Source organism: Marmota flaviventris, chromosome 11 (genome assembly GCF_047511675.1).
Source record: "Marmota flaviventris isolate mMarFla1 chromosome 11, mMarFla1.hap1, whole genome shotgun sequence".
Classification (NCBI taxonomy): domain Eukaryota; kingdom Metazoa; phylum Chordata; class Mammalia; order Rodentia; family Sciuridae; genus Marmota; species Marmota flaviventris.
In genome coordinates this window covers 21234290-21254358 of record NC_092508.1, presented here as the reverse complement: position 1 = coordinate 21254358, position 20069 = coordinate 21234290, and the positions used below count along the sequence as shown (strand labels likewise).

The window sequence follows — 20069 nt, the reverse complement described above, 5'->3', positions numbered from 1 at the left end:
AACACTAAAGTGTTATACAAGGAAATCCAGCTGGATGGGAAAAAAAAAAAAAATTAGGTCATTGCATTTGCTTGTGATCATCTGATGAGGCCATTGAGACTGGAGATTAATGACTAGCTGCCAGCCAGCATGAAACTCCCCAGCAGAAAGTTTCAAAACCAGAGTAACTCAGTTGGAAACTGGGTAGCTTTGGCTTAAACTATGTGTTCATATATTTAAAAACAAACAACAACAACAAACTTCACCAAAATCATTCTAGACTTCAGAGGGAGATTAGAAAGGACATTTTGAGCTACTTTTACTTTGTGTGATTGTATAGACTGATCAGACTTAGAGATAATTACCTCAGTTTTATACCCACATAGCAGTAGAGGTGTGCAAGAAATACTTCTTACAGGTTTTTATTTTTGTACCAGGGATTGACCTAGGGGCAATTAGGGGCAATTTACCCGTGAGCCACATCCGCAGCCTTTGTTTTATTTTTTTCTTTGTGGTCCTGGGGATTGAACCCAGGGTCTTATGCATGTGAGGCAAGCACTCTACCAATTGAGCTATATCCCATCCTCTTTATTTTGTTTTTAATATTACATTTTATTTTAGAGACAGGGTCTTATTGAATTGCTAAGGGCCTCACTAAGTTGCTGAAGCTGGCTTTGAACTCACAATCCTCCTGCCTCAGCCTCCTAAGCCACTGGGATTGCAGGCATGTGCCACTGTACCCAGCTACTTCTTACAAAAATTTTAACAGTAAAATAAGAACGAGTTAAGTAATAAACTAGATATATTCCTCAAGTTAAGTATAGCAGGTATGGATGCAACCAACATGAGCTGAAAGTTTTGTTTAGTATAAAATCTTGGTTTTGGAAAGGTATACACCCTCGGACTGGTCCCAGGCCTACCTGGGGTGGTGCTCCTTTCCCAGGACACAGTAAGCTCTCCAGTATCAGGGTTGGCCTCCAGGTGCAAGTTTGTCGGTGGAGACAGTGCTATGCAAAAAGAAAATGTTAAATTAAAAATGAGAGCTCACACAAAGTACTTTGGCCAGAGGAATGTTTCTTCCCCTTCTTTCTTTTCCCTTCATCCCTCCCTCCCTTCCTTCCAGAATTGGTGAAATTATAGAAGTTAAAGTATGAAAACATGGTGCACGATTATTTTGTACTACTAATGGAATTATTTCCATCTTTCCAGTTTGCAAATACTCTTGACCATGGAAAGAACATATCTTATGCCCCAAAATACCTGGCATGAGTTGGATCCGCTCTCCCAAATTTCTAAATAGTAAGTCGGGATAAGATTTTTCCCCCATACTATTTTTATAACTAGTGCTATTGACAGATTTTAAAAAGTAGAACAGTTTGAAAAGCTAAAAGAAAAGAAAAAAATACACAAGAACTCTCCCTACGTGTCACCACTCTGTTGACAATCGGCTGTTCGATTTCTTTCCCATCTCTCAGGACTTGGACACTGTAATCATATTCTACTCCTGGAGTCAAGCCAGACACGACAATGCTTCCTGAGTCTGAAGTCACTTCTCGTGGGGCCTCACCTCCCTGGCTTGGTCGCACACCCAGCTAGAGGGAGGAGAGCACATAAACACAAAGGACAAGCATTTCTGGTTAAATAATAGTTAAATTATAAACTAGATACGTGTTGAGAGGTTGTGGTTAGACTTTACATATCATGGCTCCTCAGAAACACACAATGTACTTTCACTGGGGAGGCACTGGGGACGTGCCGTAGCTCTATTTCCAACCTCAGCTAGAAATTCCCTAGATTGGAGCCAGGGTAGAAGAGGTATCATCCAAATGGCACTAAGGTATCATCCAAATGGCACTAAGGTAGTTTGTGATGGAAGGTTCTAGAGAAATGCCTGGAACCTTCTATTAAAAATGCTGATTTGCTTGATAAAGGACCTTCTGGTATAAACAGGGGGCTTTGGGCCACATGATATAGTTCACTTCTATTTTCTTTTGTATGAGAGGAAACTCCCTAGACACTCTATTAAATGAGTTATTTACATCTAGTGCACTTTTCAGTTGCCATTTCAGGGCACCAGCCTCTGTAGCACCTCTTATTAAAACACACACACACACACACACACACACACACACAAAACCCTCCTGTTGAAGACATTATGTTCATAGTTTCAGCTGCAGGATATGTTACAAAAGAAGAATTAAAATAAATGTGCCCATAGTTTTAAATCCTTTCAAATTTCTATTTCAAAAACCCAGGTAACACTGTGTTATGAAATGGTGTTAGACCTCAGAAAAATCCTTCATATGCTACGCAGCATCTGAAGGTTAGATTGATGCCATTAAAGGAAATCCACAAGGTACATTGGCACACTTCAAAAAGGAGTCTCAATAAGTGGCCTAATCATCAATATGGCCATTACATACTCAAAAAGGAAATGACCTCTGGCTTATTTTTAAAACAATCCTGGGGGTTTAGTCTTAATTTCCAGTCTTGATGAATTATTTCTTCCTCCATTCTCTACATAAACAACAAAAGTAATTCTTTCAAGCATATTCATTTGTATTCATCATTTCCCTAATATCATTACTTTAAAGAACATGAATCCAGATATCTACAGGGGAGACCTCAATCTTAACCTCTATTAAAGAGATTTACCCATGGGGCTTTGAACAAGTCAAAAGGAAACTGATTGGATAAAAGTGTGATTTTTAAATGACTCTGAGTTTAATTGTTCTCCCCAAATTGGCTTCTGTGAACTGCTTGGCACCCATTTAGAACAATACATCAAATGGAGTTCTCCTACATTTTTCTTAAATGTAGTTCCCTGGGGGAAAGGATAGAGAAAATAAAAACAGCAACAACTAACAGGTCTGTGCTACTGTTTTCTCCTTTGCAAAGCACTCGCCCAGCCTCAGTCCATCCTTGCAGCAACTGAACAAGGTAAGCAAGGGGATCCTCCAGGTGTGAACAGAGGCAGGTGACAACACCCAGGTCTCCTCTCCTGAACAGCTTCTATCTACTGCATGCAAAAACAGGACGGCTCTATCAAGCCTGCATCACAAGAATTTAGGAACATTTGCAGTTTACCTTAAACCCAATCCTTGGAACAGGGATCCATGTGATCACAATGGTGGTCTCAGTGACCTCTGTGTTGAAAGGTGGAATGGAGCTCGATGGCTGCACTATGAAATGAACCAACACATGTGTTCAACACCTTCAACTCATAAATGATGGTAGAAAATGTAAAAAACAAGTATCTTTATCTAGAACTTGAGTTTAATGAACCAGTAGATGGAGATGGAGTTACTTCATCAGGTGAAAAGAGCAGTGCTTCTCAATGATCAATGTGCCACACAAATAACCTGGTGAAAATCCAGGTGCTGATTCTGGAGGTCCAGCACAGGGTTGAGGAGCTAGCTTTTCAAACTGGCCAATGATGCCAACTCTGGTCTGTGAATCACACTTGAGTATAACAGGTGGCTAGACAACCCTTTCAACTCCTTAGATTCTGTGATTTGTGGCTTTTCATCATTGTTGGGATTTGAGTTTGGTGACAATAAATTTTCTTATAACAGAATAAAGTCCCTTATAAAATATGTAACTGGTCTCTGCAAACAGATGATCATTTGGTTTCTTAAACATTAAGAGCAATGGTAAAATTACAGATGTGATCTAAAAATAGCTTTTTGCTGAATTTTCCACAATGGTGACCAATATTTTTGGTTGCGGTAAGTGATGCCATATAAAAGTTAAAAAATTCTGAAATCATGGATGTATTTTAATTGTAAAAATTCATCCTTTTAATATATGATTGTTCATTCATAAGAATTCTATAGAAGTTTAGTATCCTACCACTAGAATTAGAAATCATAACAAAGGTTTATTTTGCATCTTCTAGCATCCTAGCACCAGTTATTTCTCTTAGTGAAAAATATTCCTTAAAGCAAGGGATTAGACAAAGGGGAATTAAGGGAAGGGAGTGGGGATGGGAATAGAAAAGACAGCAGAATGAATTGGACATAACTTTTCTATGTTCATATATGAATACCACCAGTGAAACTCCATATCCTGTACAACCTCAAAAACCGGAATCGAATTAGAATAAGTTATACTCCATATGTATATGTCAAAATACACTCTATATCATGTATATCTAAAAAGGACAAATTTTTAAAATGTCTTCAAAAAAGCGAGGAGGAGAAAGAGCATGTGTACACAGTTAAGGCAGGCACTCCCAACAGCCTTGCAAATTCTTGTTATAAACTTAGAAAGATGAGGCTTTGGAAGCCAAGAAGTTTGAGTTGGGTGAATTAAGTTCAAGGGTTTGGAGCACATTAGTAGCCCTGGGTTATGCCTTCACAACTCCTTCCATTTTATGTCCCAATCAAACTCTGTTCTCACTGGGAAAAATAACTACTGAAAGCATTTATTCTAAATCATGAATGGCTAGTGATACAAAGAGTTATCCTCCAGAATTACACCAACAGAGATTAAAAAGTCTTCAGACTCTGGTCTATGTAGCTCCAATCAAATGTTTTTTTTTTTTTTTTCTTTCTATGCCATGTGGGAATTTAGACTCAACACTGCAATTCTTCCTTTTTTTCCCCCTCAGTCTGGATTTTAATGTCTTACTTCTTATTTTTATTTTTAAAATACTGTGTGGGAAAAAGTCAAATATCTGTGTGGGCCATTTTGCAGACTGCTATAATGGCTGAACTGAACTAAGGTTTAGTGAGCTATTTTGTTAAATATATTATTCTGGTGGCATTTGGGGAAACGGGGGTGGGTGATCCTTGGTGCTCTCCAGCACCTCTGAAATCATACATTACGTGGCTGTGGCTCACTTTGCCAAAATACCAGGGCCAGCCGGGGGTCACCATTTTTAATGGCCCACAAGAAACAATTTAGGGAACAGTCAATTTCTTTTATTGAACATCTGTGAAAGCCACAACTTTTTCACAAATTACATTCTCTCCAACAGTCCTGGACTTTAGAACTGGGTATTTTCTATTGCTTGAGCTAGACAGGGAAAATCTTCCCAAGTTTAAGATGATCCTCTCTGTCTGGTAAGACCATTACAGGAAAATCACCAAACCACAACCCCACAAACTGATGTCAAACAAAGGATGTGACTGTTAAGTATGAGTTACAGATTCTGGAAGGTCTTGTTAGGTGAAGAACTGCCTGGCTGTTAAAGAAATAAAATATGCCCTATCAATAAAGGAGTGAGCCATATTTTCCCCAGAAATGGCTGCTTCTTCCCACTTTCCTCATATTTGCTCTTAAGAATTCAGCACAAGTTATAAAACTCAAGAAAGTTATTCCCAGAATTCAGCTTAGTAAGACAGTAAAAAAGCTACAGAAAGTTACAAGTAATTTCAAAAACAGCAAGCTCTGCGGATGTTTACAGCCACAGGAGTATTTGAGGTTCAAATGAAGTTGTATAACTCCTTGTTTACGTTGGTTTATTTAAATATAAGCAGGCCTGAGTGGTTCTCATTATCATTTCTTTCTCAATTAATCATCTCTTCAACAAATGTTTTTTGAAAGTATACTCTGCAATGTACTAAGTTAACCTTTACATAATAAAAATTAATTTTGCTATTAGCATTTTAATTCAAATGTAATTATATTTTAAGTAAATATATATATATAACATATTCAAGAGAGCAAAAAAATTGCATTTCCAATAAGTGTATCAAAGCTCCCCCCCCAAAAAAAAAAGTTCCTGTACTGATCCCCTCACTCCACTTAATTATTGTTATCTTCACTAAAAATTCTCTTTCATTTCATAGGCACTCTATTCAGCAAAAAAAGAAAAGTACATAAAATATGTCTCATGCTAATGAAAAAGACAACTATATAATTCTACATTTCAGTAAAAAAGGCTCTCTGCTGAAAGGAAACAGGCACAGGACTTTCCATTCTAACTCAGTGAAGGCCTTTCTTAAGAAATACAAAGACAATTTCATGAGAGTAGATTTTAGGCTCTCTCAGAACCAGATGACATAAAAGAGTGAAATTTTAAGGTGAACTTTCTTTCAAATTAAAAGCAAATTTCATTTGCCTGTGACTAACAATCATTTAGGAAAAAGCCTTCATTGGCCAGACACCAAATTTAAACAGAAATAAGTTTTTGGTGAAGTATGGATTCTTATGGGTAAACATTTATAGAGAGATTTCTTTGGGGAATAAATTCCAGAGTTATGTACAAACTAAGGGTTGTCTTGACTTTTTTTTGACTGCTTTTGAATGTCTATATTTTTAAATTAGTAAAAGAGGAAGATTTGTGGAAAGCTTTTGGGAAATTGAAAACTAGTACATGGTTGCAATATATGCTGAAAAAAGTGCTTATGTTAGATGTTTTCATAATTCAAAATGTCAAGTTGAAAATAACAAATAATATTTGGCTAGCAATAAAGAGTCTCATAATTCTTTGTAATGTAAATGGAATGTACTTAGTGGAAATCAGTTTGTGAATAGAGGCCTTTATTGTGATGTGTACATATAGAAGATTTAAGACCATTTCCTTTAAAATGTTGAGCAAAAGTAGAAACATGACCAAAAATTATTGTTAGAATTTTCACCTTCTGTGGAACTTCAAGAGTTTTTTAAGGAAAAGAAAAAAAGAAAGAAAAGAAAGTTCGTTTTTGTGTCCTATAGAAGTACTTAATGCTTTGCAGTCAACAACACTTGGGAGAAATAATTTCCTCAGCTTCTTGCTCTATTGGTTGGTTTCCACTCAGTCCCTAGATATTTTTTATTCTGCTTGTATGGCTATCATTTGATGCCCAATGAAATAAACTATAGGTAGAGATGCTGATTTAGTTTGTCTTAACCATTTGGTAAATTTATTTTGTCTGATAGAATTCAATTTTTCTAATTGCAGGGTCATTATGCTACTCAAAGTGCTAGCCTAGGAGGAAATAAGGAACTTGGCAATGTATGCAAAAAAAAAAATTTTTTTTTTCCTTTTTTTGAGCCACTATAGATCAAACCCAGGGCTTTGGGCATGCTAGGCACGTGTTTTACATCACCAAACCTCATAGAGAAGACCTTTCTTCAAAAATTTTATCAGCTAAATGAAATAGCATGCTTTTGAATTTCATTCTGGCACAAGCTCCTTGTCTTGTAGCAGATGAATAATAAACAATTTATGGCCCAGCAGCCAATCCGTAGAGCACATTATTAGTAGCATTGCTTTAAATGATGTACTAAGTTTTTAAAGTTAACCTTTAAAAATGGAAGAACAGAGACTGCAAAAATACAGTAAGGAACCTATGATAGGGCTGCGGATACAGCTCAGTTGGTAGAGTGCTTGCCTTACATGCACAAGGCCTTAGGTTCAATCCCCAGTACCATTAAAACAAACAAACAAACAAACAAAAAAAAAACAACTAAATTTTGGCTTACATGTAGTGAAGACTCCAGTGGCTTTGGGGCTCTCTTGGTCGCCTTTGATACCTACGAGGGTGACAGTGTACTCAGACCCAGGCTGCAGGTTCCTCAGGGGGTACTTGGAGACAGAGGGCCCCACGTTGTACTGCTTGGGCCGGCCTCCTCGGGTCAGGCCCACCGTCAGTCGGTACCCTGAGATCCGGGCCCGAGGTGGGGTCCAAGTTACCAGGACAGTTGTGTCACTTTCATTGACAAATTGGAGGTTAGTGGGAGCATCCAGTTCTAGAAAAAAAGATGAAACATGTCAAGAAATATTTAGATCAGTAATTATCTCATTGAAATCTTAAAGCTTGACTAAACAGTGTTGCATTTCTTCTACTCAAGGTAGAAACTAAAGGAAAAGTCAAAACTCTGGAGAAAATGAGCCTTTAAGAGACAGAGCACTTTGTACAACTTTGCCTAAACACTGTGTCAGCCATGAGAAATCCTTGACCTTTTCCCCTTGAGGGTTATCCTTTGGACAGTCTCATTTTCAGCAAGATCTCCCATCACACTCAGAAATTACAATTACATTAAAGCGATGGCATTTTCTTAAAAAAGCAAAACAAATACTTGTGAACCCCACAATTTTCTCAGAGCCAGAAAGGTTATGGGAAGAGAGATAAACTCAATAGAAAGGACAGCAAGATGGAAGTTCCCTATGGATCAAAGGAAGAGTCTATGCATTTATTAAATGAATAGTCCTTTGCTGGAGAAATAAATGTTATTTTCGCATGGTTCTGAGTAGACAATAATTATAGTCATTAGAACAGGCTCAGAACCTCAGATTCTCAGTAGGCATGGGTAACTTTGTACTATCTGAAAGAATAGTACATCCATTGGAATGGAAACATCCATTGTGGGTTTTCTTCTTGAGTATGACAACTAGCAGTTTCCCCTCAGAATTCTAGAACACATTTCAGATACAAGAAATCTTTAGGAGGTGGCTGGGTATAATTGAAAACAGGGAGTCCAGAATCAAAAAGTCAGGTTTTAGAGCCAGTTCTATCTCTTCTTAGCTCTATGACCTTACAACTTGCAGAACTTCAAAAATGTTTAAGTTTCTTTCTGAATCCAGTAAAGATAATAATATTTTCCTTTATAAGATTAAAATGAAGATTAAATATGAGTAGAGTGCTTTGCTAGAACTGAGCAGACAACTCAGTGTTCAAAATAGTAGACACTTATTCATTTCCACATTTTTTTTTTTTTGCAGTGTTGGGAATTGAACATATTAGGTAAGTGCTCCACCACTGAGCTACATCCCTAGCCCAGCAACTACAATTCTTAAATTCTACTATAAAAATGTTAGTAGTTTACATTTTAACTTAGATCTAGATATGTTTATTAAATACAAAATGCACTCAAATTACTTAACCATGTTTCCATTAGCAAAGGAAATTAGGTTCTCTTAGTGCCATCCCCCTGAGTATTGGAAATGGATTACCATTTACCATCCACAGAGCTTATCTGAATTTTCATTCCAAGTTTAGTGAGCTTTACACTCAATACACAGTCTCCCTGTTGGGCGTTTTTCTACTGCTAAACTGTAAACCCAGGAGGTTAATAGAACAGCAAGGTTGCACTTCCACATAGGTCAGATGTGAGGGTGGAGAAGCTGGAGGTGGGGCAGACACAGGTAGGAAGAGTACATACTGGTTGTCTGTTGTGCAGTCAGAGGCTTGCTCTCCCTCCCCTGGTTCACAGCAAAGACCTTGAAGTAATAGGTGGCCCCGGGGGACAACCCCATGACTTCTGCAAAAGTGTTCCTGTTAATGGGCAGCCTCTGCCCATGCTCCCCAGGCAAGTTGACAGGGATCACATCCACACGATAGCCGGTCACTGCACTGTCAGGGGGTGTCCACATGATGGTGACCTTCACGTCTGTCACTTCCACAAACTGCAGGTCTTTAGGAGGGGGAACTTTATCTAACAGACAAGAAACAGCAAGTCATTCACAATTCCAACTTTTGTGTGTGTGTGTGTGTACTGGGAATTTAAGCCAGGGAAACTTTACCATTAAGCCACATCCCCAGCCCTTTTAATTTTTTATTTTGAGACAGGGTCTCACTATGTGGCTTAGGGCCTGGATAAGTTGCTGAGGCTGGCCTTGAACTTGAAATCCTGCCTCAGTCTCTCAGGTTGCTGGGATTACAGATGTGCACCACCATGGCCAGCTGAAAAGTGTCTTTAAGGCCATTTTCCTGGACATGTTAGGCACTTCATTGGCTACCCTCCCAGAGCACTGCTAAATTTTGTCTCTTAGCCAGATAATTGGCTTTTTTGCATAGATTTTCACGGTTCAGTCATACTGCTTACATTATAAAATTTGAAGTTTTGTGTCTAAAATACATAGGTAAATGTATGAGTTTACAGCATAAGAGGTATCAATTTGGAGAGAGAAGTTAAACATAAAAAAATACAGTTTAAGGTAACTGCCCAAAAGATAAGATGGTCTTATTTTACTGAACTATTTTATAATAATTAAGAGTAACAGATAAAATGACCCTAGGCTTCTGAGGAAAAAAAAATAAGAAAAATTGATGGTAAAATTGTTTTTTGACTAGAAGTGCCAACAGCTGTCTTTGATAAGCTCCCTTACTTATATTGTGTACACTTCAGCTGAATATCCTTAGTTTAAGATGATTTGAATGTAGGAACTACTGACAGAGAGAAAACAACCCTCTCTCAGGGACAATCAACCCTTTGTCTTTGTACTCCAGTTCTCCCCAGGAGGCTAATGGAATGAACTGGATCCCAGGAGGTCTACCTGTTATCTAGCTGCCCCAGGGGAGAAGACATCAAGGGGAGCATTACCTGACCGTGGGGTGCCTGTGGTTTCTTGCTGGATGAAGACAGGAGTACTCTCCTGGTTTTCTTCCACCGCATAGATGGTGATGTTGTACTGAACTCCAGGCTGCAAGTCACTGAGGGTGACAGAGTTGGCAGTCTCAGGGAGGTTGAGCTCGGTGCTACCGCCCTCTTCTGATGGTGCATAGACTATTCTGTACCCTGCAGGGTCAGGAGAAAAGTATGAAGTGCTGTTTTATAAAACAGAGGCTAAGAAAATCATAAATCCTCCCCTCTCTAGTCACCCTTACACCTTGCTTGATTAGCTAAGAATCAGCAAGATTCTTTTTGATTCTTTCAATGCTACCACTTCTAATGACTATTCAGCACAAAGATAAAATAAGAAGAGCCATACAAACCTTTTTAATAATAAATATCATCCTTGAAGACATGAGATACTTAATAACTGTCAATTAGAAAAGCCAGTAGGTGTAAATATTCATGCTAGGCTGATTTCTCTTCTTTGAGCTCTGGATTATGGAAGCAATTAATGAACCAGCCTGAACACAGAGCTCTCAAGCCTTGTCTGTGTCTTTGAGGAACCTCTATTATGAGGCTGAATAGGCAACTTAGCTCTTCTTTAAGAGTAAGCCTTAGTGTAAGGTTTTCAGAAATGCCACACCTCTGCAGCCCTGGAAATGCTTGCTGTAATGGCCAATGAGCTGCCTTTACAGGGGTATGTGTGTGAGTGTGTAAGGAGTTGGTAAAATGGAATGTTACACTGATCCACAGTATGAATCTGCTCTTGCCACACTTATGCCATAAAGATTAACAAAGAAGCCAAAGAACAAGGCTAAGCCCACCTGTGATTGGTGCCTGGGGTCTGCTCCAGCGAACAACAATGGAGGTGTCATCAACTTGGCCCACAGTAGGGTCAGGAGGGGCATCAGGAGCTAACAAAGAAAGGAAGGAGGAAGTGAGGCAGCTGGGCAACTTTGCTATAGCCCTGCTTTTACAAAAGGATTCCTTTAACACCATGTAGCACACAGGTACCTGTTGTCTGTGAGGTAGACAGGATCAAACTTTGCTCCCCGTCTTCGGCTATCTGATAGACATTTACAATGTACTTTCGGCCAGGAAGCAGGTCAGGGATGCTCACAGAAGTGGCTGTGCTCGGGAGTTCTTTGGAATAAAAAAGGAAAAGTCACTGATCAAAGCAAACCAATGCCTCCACAGCTGATATAAGAAGAACTACGTATCACAGGGGGGAAAAGACTAGAAGGAGATGTAGTAAAAGATAATCAGTGATTATTAATGTACTATGGGATATTTCTTCTTTCATTTTTCCAAAATCTTCTCCTAAAGATGCATAGTTTTAATAATCCACCCCCAAATTTTTGAAAATAGCTCTGTGTGGTTATAAGTCATAGTAGCAGCAACGGGCAGAAAGTGATGGGGGTCGGGGTGGGAGGGATATTCTTTTTCTTGACCTGGATGCTGGTCCCATGAATGAGTTCAACAAACTTTGTAAAAGATCTCTAACCAGGGGAATCTGAAAAGCATAAGCAAAGGACCTGAGCGCTCTTCAAAGCTACCATCATCAGAGGTAGTCCTCATATACAATCACTGCCATGAGAAAATAGCTTCTGTTGTGCAAACCTATGTCCAGGCAAATGCTTGGTGCTCAGTGAAGCTCACATCAGGGACCAGGACAAAGTGTCGTTGCTCACAGGAACCCAGCCAGTTCTGTAAAGGATCAGCCCCTCCCTGACTTTTATCAGAGGGGAGAGTGTTCAGACCACGTATGATGCCCTGTCCCCAGGGGGTCTACCCATCACCCCTCCAAACCTGTCCTGAGACAACGTGTTTAGCTTACCCAGGTACCGTGGCTCATCTCCCTCCTCACTCAGTTCATACTCCACCCGGAATCCAGACACAGTATCGGAAGCTGAGACCCATGAGACCACAAAGCTGCTGGCAGTGATTTCAGTCACAGATTCAGACGTGGCCACTACCGGTGACAAAGGTGTCGTCTCTCCTGTCACGGTGTTGCCTAGAATGCCACAGAAAGGGGGAGAGCAGTCCTTGAGTTTTCTAGAATGTTCACCCTTCTTGTCTGAAGAATACTGTAATTTAAAAAATGTAGGTGCCATTCACGGAAGGAATTGAACTGAGAATGAAGCAGGTCCTGCAGGGAGCCCAAGTCTGGGATACCCAGGTGTAGACACAAGGATGCTAGGTACGTACTGGTCCCTTTGGGGGTGCTGCTGCTGGTGGTGGTGAAGTCAAAGCGTGTCACTTCTCTGTGGCCATACTGCTGAATACTGATGAGCTGCCCCTCATATATCACTCCTGGGGTCAGGCCTTTGATGACGTAGGAGTTTAAGTGACCAGGAATGGTAGCGTCTTTCCAACGGCCCACAGAATTTTTCTGAAAATTTAAATGAAATTTAAAAAAAGAAAAAATCACACAAGAGTTTGCAAGGATGCACATTCAGAGATGAGGGTGAGCAATCTTCAAAGACAAATGAGAAGATTTTCAGCTCCACTCTGGAGGACAATCGTGGAAAACTGAATTCAGAACAGGGGCTAGTAGTAAAGTTTGTTGGTGTTAATAATTGTATTGTAAGTATTATTTATTGAGAGTTTATAGCTCTGTGCTGTTTTGCTTGCTTTCTCCCACTGATCTTCACCTCCCTGCATCCTACTCAGTAGTGTGGGTATCATTGCTCTCATTTTACAGGTGGAAAAACCAAGAGTTATGTGACATGCTGGAGGTTATGAATTTGCAAGTGCTGAACACCTTTGCTTTGGCCAGAGCAATTACTTAATATTGGTGAATACAATTATGATATCCTAAATTTTCATGTTGCCCACTTTTTTTTTCCACTTTTACAATAAGCAGAGATAGTTTCCTTTCTAAAATGGGAAATATGTTCTATCATCTTTTAAGTTGGTGGGATATAATTCAAGTTTCTTGCCCTGCGGAAGTGTCCAAAGGCACCATACTGTTTTTGCGATTCAGATTCTGGGGACAGCACAAACAAGATTCAACTGGTCTGGTTTTGTGACTCATTCTTGGATACAAACTATCCCATCAAAAGTGGTCAGCCAACTTTGGGCAAGACTATAGAAGAATGTAATTTCAGTTTATTTAATCTTTTGCTCCTGGTTTACATTTTCACATCCTGTTCAACTTCATTAATATGTCATAGATCACAAAGCTCACTGCAATAGAATGTGTGGAAAAGAAACACCCTAACTTCAAACAAGATGAAATCCTTTTAAGTATAAATATTCAAAGTAGTATGAGTATCAAAATACATTTTGTATCCCCAGTGATTTTTCTTTTTAATTGCCCAATCAACCAGTTCATAGATTTAATTCAAATGCTCAAATGCCCATTTATATTTTGGGGATAAATGAAAGTGATCCTAATATCCTTTGAACTTAAATTTTAACTCAAATACACTGTGAAAAATTTTGAAATTAGTCATTAAAATTAGCTCCAAATTGGTAGTAAACTTGTATTCAATGTGAGCTTTTAAAATTAGCTATCAGAAGAAAGATTAGAAAATATACTCATAAGGAAACAATCGAAAAGTTTTCATTTTAATAGACATTTTCTCCTGTATTTAAAGTACTGTTCTTCAAATCATGTTATGAACTTAGAAGTTGTATTGGGGTAGGTTTGAGAGGGTAAGAAAAACTAAAGCTTAATGGACATTATCTTCCTTGGTATGGTTTCTTCAGTTTCTAGACGTTTAGAAAATCACAGGACTCATTCTTTAAATAAACCAACTATCATCCCTCATCTTCACCTTCCTCTCATCATCTCTTTCTCTTCTATCTAAATAATCTCAGGAGATAAAATTAATGCTTGAAACAATGAACCTTAGGCTGGAGATGTGGCTCAGTGGTAGAGCACTTGCCTGGCATGCAGGATACCTGGGGTTTGATCCTCAGTACCACACACAAAACAAAACAAAAACCAAAATATGGTTTAAAAAGTGAATCAAAAAAGAAAGGAATTAATTTACAGGACAGATCCCAATAAGTTCTTCCTTTAATAGACTGGAAAGACATGCAAAAAAATTAGATTATCTTCCCACATTGGGCAAGATTAAGTTTATGCTATCATTTCTAATTCCTTGCAAAGATCATTTGTAACATAAATTTCTAAATTCTAAATACAAAAAAAAAAAAAAAAAAAAAAAAAAAAACCCAGTCAATTTGATTGACCACATATTCTCACTAAGAAAACATACTGACAGTTAACAAAAGAAACATATCAGAATTTGGTGAGATCGGGATACTCAATGTTCAGGGTTTCTGGATGGATACTCACAGGTCTCCACCTGAGAATGTACTTGGTGATGTGAGATGGTTCTGGTGCATTCCAATGGATGGGGTGAGAGTTGGGCTGACTGGGGGTCTCAGTGATAATTACTTGGACAGGACCAGATGTACCTAAACATTTTAAAAGATGAGATTTGGTTATATAGAGTTATATAGAGTATTCACTCCAATTTAAAATTTAATGTTCATGGATGTCATCATTAAAAACGGATTGCTTATCAATTAATATTACTATAATAAAAATGATCTGGGCTTGGTTAAGCCTTTTACCTCCTGACACTGGAAATCAATGCAACAAATTCTTTCTTAGATGATTATTATTGTTCTTCAAATGAGAAACACAAATGTTTATAACAAATAAAACTATTGTTTTTTTTTAATCTCCTTAATCTGTTTTCTTCTTTATTTTCAAAGGAAAATTGTGAAACAGTTGTGAAATTGCTTTAACACAGACAATGTAATTCAGAATACAAACTTCATTTACTGATTATATTGTTTCCTTTAAAGAAAATTCTAATTTGTGAAAGTTTCATTACCAATGACTCTGCTATCTGAGAAGAAAACAACATTCCAAAGGCCATATGACATGATGTAAAACAAACACATTTCTAAATGGTGCCGAATCTTAGGCAAATAGACAAAGGTAATAATTAAAAACCCAGTTTTATTTCTCATCAGCCTAAGCATTCTGCCAGTTTGGAAAAAGAAATCTAGCTTTATTTCTATTCAAAAAGTATACTCTAAAATCACACCACTGGTCAAATTATTAAAAGATCAAAAATTTTTTTCAAAAGGAGTTAACAACTAAAATGACATTATGAAGTACATAATAAATTCAATGTTTCCACATCTTGGTATGTGTGACTGTTACGGACTTGGTTCTTTTGTTTAAGGAAAAGGAAAAATAAGGAAAGAGAATCAATTTATTAATACAATAGACTCCACTTAGGATAAAACAAAACAGTCCTGAAATATTTAGGTTTATAGAACAGAAAACTATCTTTCTCTTAAACTCTGTATTCTCTATAATGTCAGCCAATGTTCAATTTTCTAGAAATAAAAAAGTTCTTTGTAATAAATAACCTTTCCAAGAATTTTGTATGTTTAATAAAGCACTTCACCAGATTATTAACAGATTTAACTTTCCTGAAAGGTCTCAGGGAAAAGTATATTTATTTTCGAATATATAGAAACTTATTTATATATATATTTAGTATCTTAGCCATTAAATTATCTTTGAAAACAAAGTCTTCTCTAGCAGAGGTAAATCTAGGTATACTTAAAAGTCCTAGAATAATACACTGACTCTCATGCAGGTAAAAATTCAAAGTTGGTTGGAGATCCAAATATTCTTTGAATCTTAATTTCATTGAGGGTACATATTTCCAGGCCACATGGCTATCAAAGTTCATATATAAAATTCACAGTTTTCCATTCGAAAGTGATACATATTTCACAGAACATGCAGGATGTTTGTTTTAATCAATTGGCAAAAGTTACATGACCCTCTTTGAAACATCCCTCTGTTCATGGAGATTCTCACAAATATGAATATGTTTTTCAAGATAAATATTTAAGAAAAGTTTTAGAGATGTGACTATCTAAAGTACTTTCATATAAGTCAGTAAATAGAGGAATATCAGATCCTTAAGTTATTTATGATCATTGGCATTAGGTTGTATAAATATTGATCCTTGAAAGAAATCCTACTACAAACTCTTCAGAGAAAGAGACACCTGGTGTACACTTTATTTAGGGTGTCAATCATGACTTTGAGGTGGGGGGGGAAGTGTATGAAGAATGAACGTCTATGAAGATAGTTTTAAAAAGACAATACAAGTCACCTTTAAGAATAATTATACTGCCATGTCCATGAGGACACTAGGAGGAGGATGACAAAGGGGAATGAAGGGATATGGGAAAAGGTTACCACGATGGTTTGACCCTAGCCAAAGAGAAACACACAGGAGTCACCCCCTTTCCTTCGCTGTTCTGAAATTCTAGGTTTTAATGTTGAGGCTTATGCCGTGGCACACCTTTAATGGAACTGCACTGAATAACAAATGGGGACTTTAATCACCACACTCTACTTTATACTACATACAATTCAGACACCACTGACAATATTTACATTTTTGACCTTTATTTATTCATTTTTTATTTTTTTGGTGATGCTGGATTGAATCCAGGGACTCCCATGTGCTAATAAGCAAGCTCTCTACCAATGAGCTACATCACCAGCCCTTTTTAAATTTTATTTTGAAACAAGGTCTCACAAAATTGCCCAGACTGGCCTTGAACTTGAGATTCTCCTGCCTCACCCTTTACAGTAGCTAGGATTACCGTGTGCATAGCCAAGCTGGATATGCTCATTCTTTTAATATTGGCTGGTTGGTAGAAATTCTTCAATCAACCTCTCTGGCATACAGTAGCAATATACTACCAATAATTCACCACCAAAATCTTTACTCTCTTTCTTCTTTAGTATGATTAAACAAACAATAAAGTAGTTAAGATAGACACCAGGTCTACCCCTATAAAAACAGCTTAAAATAAGGTCAAAATGAATAATTTCCAGTAACGGTGATCCTGTAGAAGTTAAACATTCATGATTTTTAGACTCAGTCACTTTTCCCTCTGTTTAATTTGCTAAGCTCTGTGTTCTCCTAGTTGCTTATTAACAAACCAAAAGCCATGTATCTTTTGCTAGTTTGAACAACTCTAACAAGTCCTCTGTAGGAGGAACAAACAGAACAGGGCTCAGAGACTATCTGTTGGTAATCTGTTGTCCCTTTATTCTTTCCACACTCTTAAAGCACCATATGCTTCACATGAGCCATTGAGCAAAGAGATAAACACCTAAGAATGAGGCTGAGCCCCTCTCCCCAAGGTCTCCCCTGCGCAATGGATACCTGGCCCTCCTCTTTTTCAGATAACAGGAACAAAGGCATCAGGTAAAACTACAACCAAAAGACTCCTTCCCACCCCGATTATATTTCTAACAGATCCACCTAAATGCAAGCAAGCAGCTGTGTGGACAGGTTTATTTCAAAAAAAAAAAAAAAAAAAAATAGAGGAAAGATTTCTGTAAATCACTCAGGAGAAAATAGTTTCCAACAATTGCCACATCAATTTCAATAATCGTAAACATAAAAACAGGAATATTTCTTTACAAGGTTCTATCCTCTGGTTGCATCATTTAAAACAAACCCAATGCATATTTTCTGAACCTATAGTGCTTTTGTAATCAGATGTAAAACTATATTAAATTTTTTTTTTTTTTTTGATATCAGGGATTGAACCAAGAGGTTCTTAACCACAGGGTCATATCCCCATCCCTTTTTTATTTTTTAGTTTGAAACAAGGTCTCACTAAATTGCTGAGGCTGCTTTGAATTTGAAATCCTCCTGCCTCAGCCTCCTGATCCACTGGGATTACAGATGTGTGCCACAGTGCCTAGCTAAATTAAAAAAAAAAAAAAAATTAAGGTGATTCTTTAGCCTAAATCTACCAAGAAACACAACTTAAAGGGCAGGTGGGTCTGTGCCCTGAGCATATGCAGTCACCTTCTCCAGATCTGATAATGTCTGAGGATTGGCAAGAGCTAAATCTCCCAGGGTCATAGAAAGGATGCAATGGCGACTGCTATTTAGGATCACAAACTGTCAGATTATTAGTGTGGAAGGAATTTTGAAGGTAATTAGCTACAATCCCCCCAGTTTACAGATGAGGAAATGGAGAACAGAAGCTTGACTGCTATCCCTTTGGCAACACATAGGGTTTAGACCCAAGGTTTGGCTAATGCTGCCTTTGGCCAAATGGCTCCCACAGCTCATTCCCTGTGAGAGAGACTCTGTTATCACATTCCACAGAAAGGAAATTAATTTAATTTTAATTTCTGTCATATACAGATTCTGACACCCCTAAAATATTTTTCTTTCTGATTGTGGGCCATATTCTCTCTAAAATTAATAGAGATTTAGGAGATTTTTATACCTAAGTAGTTGCTCACAAAACTGATGCTGAATAAGTAGACTTTCATAATTTAATGTTTTATTATAATCACTCAGCAAATTTAAAAAATTTTAAATTTCCCCCAAATGAATTCATAACACCTACAGCTAGGCATCATGTCTTTGTGTCCTGAAAAAAACCAGCAACAGCATTTGAGGGTGTTTGAACTGTGTAGGCAAAGATGACCAAGTTACTCAACTCTTGGCCCAGGATACTTTGTTCTACATTCTAACTGATCAAACAAATGAAAGCTTTACACCAAGAGGGCCTAGGTGACATGGGGAGCGAACACATGCCCCGTACTGCACTTCATCCCGTCTCTAGGCAACTTCTCTGTCAAGAACCAGGATAGAAAGCCCCAAGCCCCCAGCACCACTCACTCCATGGTTTCTGTTTCCATGTATGGGTGTGAAGATAAAATGAGTCAGTGTTATAACCTAGAGGAACATTCTACTATATAAAACAGAAAATAACATATATATGCCTGTTCAGAGCCTTCGTACCTTTCACTGGATAGATTGGGTGGGGGAGAAAGGAAAATCATTTTATTCAAAAATTTAATCCAGTTTTAGACAATGATACGAGAAATGGATGGAAAAGAGAGAAGCCCGCACCTTGGGCCTCAGAGTATGATGAGCACTAATGCTGCCTGCGGTTACAACTACTGACAGTTCCCACTGACAGTTACAGAGCTGCTTACCTGGATAGGCCTGCAAGGGCTGGCAGTGCCACTCCCCAATGCCACGGCCATAGCAGTAGCACTGGTACCTGATACCATGCACATGTTTCTCCCATGAGTCTCCAATTTGATAAAATGTCCGAGTTTCTGAATCCTGGCACTGATCTAGAATATATGCAAGGAAAAGATAAATAGCCTTGAAGATTTAAGTCTACCAAGTAAATTTCAGGGTGCTAGAGCATGCATTCTTGGAAAGTTGAATAAAAATGTCCAACGCTCCTTATAATTATATGCAGTTAAAAAAAAACACTTTGTTCACATTCTTTGCCTTACAGGATGATTCGTTTAAAAAATATCCATTGGAAGGAATATTTAGTTTTCTAAAAACGGATATGTTTCTGAGTAAAAATGAAAAGATAAGATCAATATTAGTCTGTGCATTAATTTTTCAAAAATTACATATTTTATTTTAATGATATTAGTGTAACTGGCTTGCCATTTGAATAGCTAGGAAAAATTTGCAATAATTTCACTTTATATACTTCCTTAAAATCTGGGGGAACTAGATTTTAACTACGAGTACCCACTGAGCAGCTTCTAAGAAAACCTTCAAGGATCCTTCCCAGCTTGGTCAATCTTAGTTTGCTTTTGTGGTGAGCAACTTGCTTCTTTCAGTAAAGAAGTATTAATGAATTACCCTAAACTTTGGAGCACTAGGAACACAGCTCTTTTAAGATCCAACCTTTCCTCTTTGCTCAGTGCTACTTTAAAGGGAAGCCAAAAAATGGAGTGTTCTAGAAGGAGGTAGCGC

General features: G+C 37.9%; 1 protein-coding gene across 10 annotated transcripts in view; it reads right to left on the bottom strand.

Annotated features, from left to right (window-relative positions):
* The window catches only part of Fn1 (fibronectin 1), a 64654-nt gene that overhangs the window by 29200 nt on the left and 15385 nt on the right, over positions 1-20069 (bottom strand). For all 10 annotated transcript variants that reach the window (XM_071619652.1, XM_071619647.1, XM_071619650.1 and 7 more), the window contains exons 12-23: positions 19280-19423; positions 14555-14676; positions 12454-12637; positions 12083-12259; positions 11260-11388; positions 11070-11159; positions 10234-10428; positions 9073-9345; positions 7393-7659; positions 3067-3161; positions 1403-1571; positions 900-986 (exon numbers count right to left, since the gene is read on the bottom strand). In XM_071619652.1, coding sequence (XP_071475753.1) covers positions 900-986; positions 1403-1571; positions 3067-3161; positions 7393-7659; positions 9073-9345; positions 10234-10428; positions 11070-11159; positions 11260-11388; positions 12083-12259; positions 12454-12637; positions 14555-14676; positions 19280-19423 — 1932 coding nt within the window. The remainder of the gene's footprint in view (positions 1-899; positions 987-1402; positions 1572-3066; positions 3162-7392; positions 7660-9072; positions 9346-10233; positions 10429-11069; positions 11160-11259; positions 11389-12082; positions 12260-12453; positions 12638-14554; positions 14677-19279; positions 19424-20069) is intronic.